This window comes from Micromys minutus (assembly GCF_963924665.1).
Source record: "Micromys minutus genome assembly, chromosome: 1".
Taxonomy (NCBI): Eukaryota; Metazoa; Chordata; class Mammalia; order Rodentia; family Muridae; genus Micromys; species Micromys minutus.
The window spans coordinates 97,951,822-97,962,173 of record NC_137969.1 but is presented as its reverse complement, the minus strand read 5'-3'; the positions used below and the strand labels follow the sequence as shown (position 1 = coordinate 97,962,173).

Below are 10,352 nucleotides of genomic sequence, written 5' to 3'. Positions count from 1 at the left end.
GCAAACAGCTTTTGCAACTGGATGTCCTGAAAAGTGAGTCTTATCTCTGCACAGACTTCTGTACAGTCCTGGACTTCCAGGGAACACGTGCAAAGCCACCATGAGCTGAAACTAACACAAAAATGCATATTTTTTTTGTGTTACTCTAGGGAACTGCAGGCTAACTTGTGCTCAGCAATCTTAAAGTGAAATACGGTAGGCCAAAGATACCCAATGGGATAGCTCACTGGGTACCCATGTCTGAAAGTACTAGTCACCAAGTAGAGTGTTGCCTGTTGGTACATACAATCATGTGGCTGCCTAGGAGCAGCTGTCACCTAGCTTGAGATGCTGCATACTGTGTGCTGATGCCCAGCAGAAAAATCCCAAGAAAGAGTATGGGTCTCTGAATGCAGAGCTTTGATGCTTTTGTAAAGGTGAAAATCATCCATCACATGGATTACCATCTCTACATACGTGTGGGGATACATGTGTGCATACATACCCATTCCATATCTCTCGCTCTCTCTCTCTCTCTCTCTCTCTCTCTCTCTCTCTCTCTCTCTCTCTCTCTCTCTCTCTCTCTCCTCTCTCTCTTCCAGGGTTATCTCCCAGGCATTTGAATTCGAAACCCTGACACTCCTTCCAGGGTCACTGTGAAGACTCAGAAGACTGACTCATGGGAAATCCTGAGCACAGCACATAGTAGGTATGCAGTCACTAGCTGATCCCTACCACCAGCTGTTTCCTCATGACCAGCGGGGTCTCCTTCAATCCCAGGGCACCTTCTCTGACCCATGGTGAGGCACATTGTTTGGGGCTGGGCGCCCTCTGGTGGTAGCTCTTCCCACTCTCAGGCCCCCTTGAGGTGTGAGGCTCCATCCCTGGCACCCTTGCCTTCCCCTTTACACTTAACAGGGCAGGGATGCTCCGGGGGAGGTCTGGAGGGAATCAAACCTGCCACATACATCCATGAGTGAGTCCTTCTCTTCCTGCCTGACCTCGGAGAGGCTGGGGTCAGGGCTGGAAATAGCGAGTGGGGCTTGGCAGTGAGGGTAGAGGCTGGGGACTTCTTGGGGGCCGTGGCTGTGGTTTGGTCCTGTCCTCTCAGACAGCCCTGACCCAGTCATATCTGTCAGAAATGGCCCCGAGACCCACATGTCAGAGATGGCCCAGCAACACATCCACCATAGACCCCCAGGCTATTATGAGGTAATTTTATTTCTTCTCATTTTAGGTAAAAATAGTAAATACAAGATAATCTTAATAAAGGTAAAAATACATTATTTGGATTTTGTTGTTCTCTAAACAATGACAACTCTTCCCTACAGTACAATTTTTGATTTAGTGTTTTTAAACTTTTTTTTTTATATAAACAAATAGAACTATTTAGCTATTAGGCTATCTGGGTTCTCATCTGGCACTTAAGAGTAGGTCACAGGTCACCTCCCGGTTCTGGTTGTGTGTATGTGTGTGTTTGTGTGTGTTGGAATAAGAAGGGACTCGGGTGCAGAGGGCTGACTTCCCAGGACACAGCTGTCGCGTCGAGTCAAGCAGGAGGGAACACATGTGCATCCAAGATGGCCTTCTCCTGCTTTGGCCACTGAGGCTGGACAGGAGGTCTCATGTGTGTCTGATGGCACTTCTTCCCTTCTTGGGGTAGCTTGTCTCTCCCAACAGCCTAGTTTCACAATCCTGGATCCAGGTGGTTCCTGGGCTATAGATATCAGCCACGTGCCCAGGAAGTGCCAATGGTTCCCCCTGTATCCCAGGGGAGTGGAACATGAGCCCCTCCCCCAACAGGGCTTAAACTGGGACGTCTGGTCTGGCTTTGGAATGCTGTTAGAAGTCACAGTGCCCTCAGGCCACTAAATGTCCTTGCCTTTGTTCACCCTCAGGTGGTCTTTGTTGAGATTCTTTCCGAACTTCTCACTGAGCTGTTGGATCAGGTCTGCCAGCTCTCCTGTAGCTTGAGACTTCTCCTCCAGGAGTTCATAGCGAAGGCTTGAGATGTCTTGCTTAATCTCTTTGAGTTCACCTGCAAAAACAGAAGAGGCCTTCTTGAGGATGTATGTGTAACAGGAAGGAGGCTCTGTGCTGTGAGTGCAGGTGAATGATCTTGGGGAGGGTGTTGGGAATCCCCTCCCAGCCTGTTTCCCATACACACTTAAAGCCCCTCCTCCCATTCCTGGACAGCCTCTCCCTTTACAGCTTGGAGAGGTGGGATTCAGGGTTGTGAATTTTGGGGCACCTGTTTCACACACCGCTGGCCCCAGTGTTGGCCTCAGAGCCACTGTGAACAGATGTCAGGAGTGCGTAAGATGCTCATTAGCTGGGACATCCGTTTCATGATGCTCTGCTAGGTTCTGTGGATGTGAGTGGAGCGGAGAAACCCTAAGCACCAGAGAACAGGGCTCTGCACAATGGATGTAGCCCCAGAGCTGGCTAGCTGTCTGCAGGTTCCCTTAGTTCTTAGGAGCAGCTTGACCTCCCTGATGTGAGCCTCCCTGATGCTTACAGCTGCCTCCTCCCCTAATAGGGACCACCAAATAGTCACTTTCATTTTCTGTTTCCATAGTGACCCACATGGTTAGAAGCCGGATGGGTCTGGGCCTGTGGGAATCTATTAAGCACAAAGGAGAATAGAAAGGTTCTTTTCTCATATGTTAGACACCAGACTCAACTCTGGCAGGGCCCCGCTGCTTGCGGGTATATTGCTCCTGTCTCTTATGCAGCATGCTTAAATATATAAAGTGCAGAGATTATACGCACAATTATACCCGTTTTTATTAGGGTGCTTCACTAAGCCCCATGGTTAATATTAATTGAGTTAAAATGACATCTGGGTACCTACCCCCAAACTGTGTATTAGTTACCTTTATATGTGTCACAGCCCCCACACTGCTTGAGGCTGGCTGATGTGGTACCCCGTGATCTCATACTAGGGGTCCACGAAGAGTGGTAGGGCTGCTGCTCAGTCTCTGGGCTCTGTGTGCTCAGCAGCTAGACTGGGCATTGCAGTTTTGAGGGCTGTATGATAGGTACCCCAAGATATGAAGCCAAGGGTCACTCAGTGGCTGAGCTCTTTTGGTAGCTCTGTGGCCCAGGTAAGGGGAGACAGGGTACCTTCCGTTATGGGCCAGAGTCTTTCAAATATTTATCCTACGTGTTGCATGATTAGTGCCCCGGTATAAGGCATCTGTATCTTGAGAATAGTTGCTGAAATTAGACTGAAAACTAACTTTTTCAGTGAGACTGGTGTGTAAACAGGAACTCCGTTGTTTATGGGAAGCTCCTGATGCTGTTATCTTAAGTGTAAGCCACAGGCCTTGCAGCAGATGTGGGGAGGCATTAGACCAGGACCTGTACTTTTACCAGCTGCCACTGAAGAGGGCACTTCAGCCTTCCTGAGAGAAACTGCTATCACCATAATCTCAGACCTTGGAACAGAGATTCGATGTGCAGTTCCAGCAGCAGATTCTGAAAATGGTGCCCGGGCCGACCCTTTTGTCTCAGTGCCCACATAAGCGGGTGTAAATGGTGGGATTCTAGGCTATCCTGAATTCAAAGGGCTTGAAGCCAACTGAGGATGGCATCACCGTGAGAGGCTGACTAACAATGTCCCATTCCTCCATGACACCTACAGTGTCATCCTTAGTGGTTAGATAAGTCAGGATAAGTTGGTAAGTGGTCAGGATAAGTTCTGTCACACAGCCAATAGGAGCTAAGGTGACATATTGTCTGGGTTAGGAGGAGATCCTGGACCATCCAGGAACCAACCTGATCATGTGCCTTCCTTACAAAGGGAGGAGGTAGAAGGGCCGGGTAGAGATAAAGGATGCCAGACAGGAGAGGAGGTGAGGAGAGAGGTGTGGACTCTGAGGGGCAGGTCAAGTTCAGAGACAACAGGGTGGCCCAGCTGCTGCTGCAGGGAGGAAGTGAAGACCTTGGTCTCCCCAGCTCATGGGAATGCATCTACTAGCACTGAAGAGCAAGGCATCCTCCAGAAAGAACACAGAACCCAGACTGCGCCGGTCTCCACCTCAGAGAACCATGCTTGACCCCTGGCCCGTAAAACTCAGTAAAATCGATTTGCGGTGTCCCATACCTTCGTTGACTTCATCGTTCTCTCTGTCCACCTGGGCCTTCAGCACGTATCTCTTTATGAGCCGCTTCATGATCTTCTGAAATGAGAGGTACAGCGGTGCTCAGAGGCAGGGAGGCCAACAGAGCCTCACTCGCTCACCCACCCCAGGCCTCGGCACTGGACACTAGCAGGCTAGCATGGTCCCAGGGTGCTCTGCCCAGTGGAGAGGACTTTCTGCTTAGCCTCCCTCGATCCCAGGAGGTGGACAGGACACTTCCGGCTGACAGGAAGCCAAGCGGAGGAGAAAGAGAAGGAGAACCATCTTGGGAGTCACGGCTCTGCTTGAAGACCTAGGCCGGTGTTGCTCTGGCCAGATGTGGAATTCTGCGAAGTCTTATCAGATCAGTCAGATAAATGCAGCCCTCAGGGGTGACAGCAAGGGGCCTGCTGTTCACAGAGCAGCCCAGGCCAGGCTAGAGGAAGCAGTCTACTGTAGAGGGTTGCCAGCATCAGCCACACTCTCATCTGGGCCTCTGGGCCTTGATGGAGAGACCCCTGTCCCCTGATGCGCACAGGCCTGACCCTGTACCACCAGGTATGGAGGAGCAGGGGCTTTGGTCCCTAGCTTCCAGATAACTTCCTGGCAAGTATCCCTTAGGTGAACAAGGTTTGAACTACATGTGAGGAACTACAAGTGCCGTGTGTCAGGAGGCCCGGCAGAGCTGAGCTTTGGATCTTGCCAAGTAGTTGTTCCAGGGTCTTGTGAAATCCGAGGTTAAAAATATTCCAAAAACTGAGATTTTTGGCTCTCATGAGCAGCACAAAGAGAGGGGCCAGAGTTCCCTGGTGCTGCCTCATCTGTCTAGTGCTTGGTTCACCTAACCACACCTAGGACTAAGGATGTGGTAGCATCTTCTAGATTCAGAGGCTGGTAGTGGACCTGGGCTCAGTCCTGAGTTCTCTCTGGCCACAGGAAAATGGAACTGTGCTGTCTGCCAGGCACCGGAGGCTTCAGGTCATTTGCCTGTTGATGCTCTCAGCAGGGACTATCACAGTTGATGTCTCCAGACTGTGGTCCCAAGATACTGCCTGTACTGAGCTAAGTTTCTTTCGCCCATGGGCTGGGTGAACTTAGTCCGCCCCTCTTCACCCATGCCTGTGGGCTCCCTTCCCCATGGCTCTACGGTTTGGATGATGGGAACAGCTCATTAGCAACCCCACCCCCATTCATCTTGATGAGGCAGCTGTTAGCACAGCAGTGTCTGAAGTGTCCGATATGTTCTACTCCATGAAGCAGGGCATCTTCATTACAGGAATGTGTACCATCAGTACATTCACTGGAACACGAACCAAACAAACACACCAAGAAAAATCGTCCTTCATAGGTTCTCAAAGGAGACAGCAGAGTTATCAATTACCTGCTAATCTAAGGAATCCTCAGCATCTGTCTACGGCACAGTTTTAGGCTGGCGGTGCATAGGAGCTAGTTAAACCAGGTGCCTTTCAAGGCAGACCTCAATAAGTGTCTCTGCTGGGTGCCCTCCTGCAGGCTTGAAAAGTCAACACTCTGAGACACTTGGTTAGTGAGTTCCTGGGCCAGTTCCAGGTCTGGGCTACACAGCGAGATCCTGTCTCTGTGAAACAGAGGCTTCTCTATTTCTGGACTGAAGGAGTCTCGATGTTAATGATGAAGATGGCAAGGCAGAACCTAGAAATGAAGGGGGTGAAAGGCACCTTTCTGTGGGTGCAGAAGTCACCACCTGCTTCCTAGTTAGTAGTTAGTATCTACCATGCTCCCGATGGAGTCCCACAATCCAAGTCTCCAGAAACATCCCAAGGGCTATGCTTATTACTTCAAAACATGGCTGCCAAGCTCTGGTCTGAATTGGTGGGGAGCGGGGCAGGGGTGGGGGGGCGGGGCAGGGGCGTGGTGGGGTGGCGGGAGGGGGTGCGGGGGAAGATGGGGAGGGAGATGGGGCGGGGGGGGGGTGCAGGGGCAGCAGCGGCGAAAGAGGAAACTAAGATATGCATGCTGCATCGCGCACAGCCTGTTTAGTCTTATTCACAGACCTGATCTCACTTTCCCCAGAAACTCAGGGACAGATGAATTGTTACTTACAGATGAGGACCTGTGGGCTCAGAGTGTCAGGGACTTCTCCAGGACAGATGGGGAGCAGGGGAGGGCAAGGCTTAAGTTTAGTGGAGATGAAAACCGAAGCTGCAATAAGAGGTGAATCTCCAGGTGGTTTGGCGGATGAGAAGTTTTGTTTAGGAGCTGGATCCTTTAGTCCCTGGGTGTGGGCTGGCTCTGGGTACCCCTTACAGAAAGAAGCCTAAGTCAACAGATAGGTAACCTCACAGAAGGAAAGAGTCTTTGTGCTTGAATACACATGGCCCATTCTTGGCTACTAACTGCTTGATCTGAGTGGGGTTCTGCAGTTTTGGGGTACAGAGGCTACAGGATCAAACGGCATAGGATCTGAAGGACAAGGTGGTAGAGAATGTTGCACCACAAAGCATAAAATGGTTGGAAGATATTCTCCCTGACGTGCTTGCCAGAAGGTTCTGGAGAAGATGGTCATCAAGTTTCCTCTGCTTCATTATGTATGTGTTGTAGGGTAGACTAGGGTGGGATAGATGTAGGGAAGGTGGAGAGAGGAGAGGTAGATAGCTCCTTGTTTCCTTCTGCTGAGTCCTTTGGCTTCAGGAAGACATCTCTCCCACACCCCTGGCCTCGCCCTTGGCCCCGCCCCTGGCCCCGCCCCCCATGACTTTAGCTAGCAGCAGAGGTGAGTAATTTTAGTGCTCTTACTCAAAAGTGGATGTAGAGGAGATGCACCGTGAGTAAGAAGAGGCTGTCACATAGAGACTAGCATCCAGGCACACACCTCCCCAGTGCAGACTCCTGGGGTCAGTTGTCTCTGGGTGCAGGTGGGAGGAAGTACACCCTCCTTTTGGGGGCCTCTGATCTTTGTGCTGTCAAGGTAGCCAAGAGCACAGCCTAGGAAGAGAATACATACTGCATACTGTCAAAGGCAAAGGAGGTAGAGTCAGATGGACCTGTCATAGCCCTCCACCAACAGAAAGGAGGAGCTTATGGAAGCGTAGATAAAATGGCGCTCAGCAGAAGCCATGCATGAACGTCATGTTTGCGAGACCCTGGCACAAGAAAAAGTAGTACCGGCGGTGGCTCGTCTGGAACATACTGGTTTGTCTCACAGCAAAGACCAGCTAGAAGGAACCAGAAGTTTCTCCCTCCCTTCAAGCCAGGCAGAGATTGGAGTTAAAGGCTAGTCTTAGCCACATAGCAAGTTCAAAGCTAGTTTGGGCTACATGAGGTTCTGTCTTAAGAAACCCAACCAACCCACTGCCCCTAAACAGCAAAATGAACTCCCTCCCTTTCAAACAACCTACTGTGTTATGCGAACTAAAGTCTGGATAGTAGACCGTGCCTGAATTCTGTGGTGTCTTTCAGATGTGGCTGTATGCTTTGTCATAGAGAAATGCTTCCCTCAGAGAGTGAGTCCTGGGGTCTGTTCCCCTAAGAGACAGACTCTTGGAACAGGCCACAAGGCAACTCCAAGGGGAGGTCACTTAGACCATGTCCACTGTGTCATGGTCTCTTCCACTGTTCAGTCTCCTGGGCAGGGAAGCCCAGGTTGGAAACAATGTAACTAAAGCAAACAGATAGTGCAGAGGGAATCTAGCAATCCAAGGTGGCTCCCCTGGTCTGCAGGAACCGTCTTTCCCAACTAAGCAAGGCAAGCTTAAAACAGAGACAGATACTGGCAGGGAAAGGAAGGGGCTCAGGCTCAGGGATGCTGGTGATAGCCAGAGTGCGCTGCTGAGAGGGCCAATGACCACGGGGTACAAGGCTGACAGAACAGGCAGGCACTCAGTGAGCTGGCTGCTCCAGGGAGAAGGACTGAGGGCTTCAGAATATCCACAGGTGGAAACTTGCTGTGTGGCCAGCATTCAGCGGAGGGCTCCCTGTGGGCCCACAGACCCATCTTGTAGGGTTGCCTGTTGCTGCTGGTGACAGGACGCTGCTTAAGGGCACTCTGGTTCCTTGTCCTCACGCTGAGCTTGGAGGTTTAGACTGATCCCACTCAAGAGACTGCCTAGCTCCAGTAATGCAGGGCTGAGGGAACTCTGGAGGACGCACCAGGAAGTGGGATGCCAGGCTAGTACTTGGGCAGTGTTCTGGGGCAACGGAGAAGTGCCCTCAGAATCAGGTGGGTCACAACCGGATCTGAAGCCTCGCCAAGCCGACTGTAAAATTTGCCAGAATCTGGGGGAGCCTGGTTCCATGTCCTTTGGGGTCATCCCAAGGTCAATTTAGATCTTGAATAGATGGCACAGAAGGCTGCCCAGACATAGAGCACAGCTGGTCCAGAGTGCCGGGGTGCAAAGAGAAGGGTCTTCACAGTCCCCTGCCTTCCCCCAGACCTTATCAGGTGCTTTTGTGCTTTTCTTCCAGGAATACTTGAATAAGTAGCCTGGAGCTTTTTTCTAAGGGACAAAAGACAAGCGAGCACAGTTTCTCAAGGTCACCCCTAGCCTGAGGCTGAAAAGCAGCCAATTTCTGTCTTTGCAGCAGGGGAGGTTTAAGGCTGGCTGGCTGGAGAGATGGTAGGCAGATAGGAGAGGGTTACTAGGCTGGTGATTCATCTGGGTGCAGGACATTCTCTCGCAAGCATCCTTCCTTTATCTTGGTAGCTGGTTCTGCCCAAGACGAGCCTCTATAAGACATTCCTATCTTGTCATTGACAGAGAAAAATCTATGCTCTTCTCTGATAAGCTGAGACGTGGGAGCCTTCCGTGGTCAGAGGACTTAGACTATAAAATAGCTCAACGCAGATCAAACCGGGCATCTCCATTCTGTGCACGACTAAACTCAGGATCTGCCCGTTGCCAATTTTGAGCTCCTGCCGTCTGATAAAACGGTATACACTTTGAAGGCTGAACTGTTTCTTAATTGTACAATTAAATCCTCTCCACAGCACAGCTGGCTTCTGAAACCCAGATGAGGAGATTCAGATGAGGAGAGACTTGTGTCAGGGAGATGCCAGGTCTGTAAGGGTTTCCCATGGGAAGGCAGCACTAGGGGCGTGTCGCCCTCTCACGTCAGTCACATTACAGCCAGGAGAGAACACACATAAGCGAGGGAAAATGCCCGCACCTGTGGTTACCGCCCATCACTCTTAGGAGCTGATCCAAACTGGCACAAAGATTTAGCCCAGGTTTCCAGAAGGGAGGCAGGGGTTGCAGCCATAGGGGAGGGACTTTACAGAATTCGGTGGCTTCCATCTCTGTGGGCTGCCAGTCTAAGGACGGGTGTGCAGGGAGGATCCTGAGATCCACACAGCCACCTAGGGCACACCGGGTGGCACGGAGGGGCCACTCCTTCCCCTATACCCACCCAGCCTCACCCTGCTGACTGTGTGTCCAGCTGTGCATTGCCCATGTCTGTTTGTCTCCACAGCCCAACTGTAACCAGCAGTCCTTCCATCTGGACCTGCCCATGTGTCCTCCTTACTGGTGTCCTGCCTGGTGCTGAAGCTGAGTCCAGTCTCCTTGTGTCTGTCTCTGCACTTACCCTCCTCTCCTGGATCTTCTTAGCCCTGCCCCCATCCTGAGTGGAAGGGCTCTGCCTTCCTTCCCACCATAACTTCCGCTCCCCCCTCCAGCAGTTTTCGATCTTTGTGGATGCACCTTGACCTACACGGTTATCTCCTTTTCCTGGCTGAGGTCTTAGCCAACTCTCCTCTCCAAGAAGACGCCCCTCTGGCCACGCCTTCCTGGTTTTCTCCAGGTTTAACCTTATTTGTTTTCTTGGGACTTCAATCAGTTTGATGCCTTCCTTATCTATGGGTTTGTCTTTTGCCTCTCCCCTTAAGTGGCCTGGGGGTGCCACGAAGGTACTTCCTGTCTCCTCGGCAAATGGTACAGTGCCTGCTATACAGCAGGCGCTCTGAAGGGAGCTGAGCTCTGCTCACACAGCAGTGCGACTGGGCACATCTTGGTGGCCTCTGCCTCTGCCCATGCGTAGGTAAGGGTAGTTACCTGGTACCTGGTGGGCTTGCTGAATGTGCTGTTTGCTGTCAGGTTTTCAGAATTCCTCATGCTGGCCTGGTAGCGAGTCTTCTGGAGCAAAGAAAGAAAAATACATACATATATATGCGTGCAGGACTTGAGAACACATACATACAGGGAAGTGTGTAGGGGACCTTCTAGAAAGAGATTTAGAAGTGGCGTGGCTTCCTAGAGTGTTGCTCCTGGGAAC

At 51.3% G+C, this 10,352-nt stretch overlaps 1 protein-coding gene across 1 annotated transcript in view; it reads right to left on the bottom strand.

Annotated features, from left to right (window-relative positions):
• Nucleotides 1–1,847: 1,847 nt before the first annotated feature.
• The window catches only part of TRPC7 (transient receptor potential cation channel subfamily C member 7), a gene marked incomplete at both ends in the record, with an annotated part of 110,571 nt that continues 102,066 nt past the window's right edge, over nt 1,848–10,352 (bottom strand). The window contains 3 exons of the mRNA XM_080914411.1: nt 1,848–2,017; nt 4,088–4,163; nt 10,133–10,213. Of these exons, the coding sequence (XP_080770537.1) occupies nt 1,848–2,017; nt 4,088–4,163; nt 10,133–10,213 (327 nt within the window). The remainder of the gene's footprint in view (nt 2,018–4,087; nt 4,164–10,132; nt 10,214–10,352) is intronic.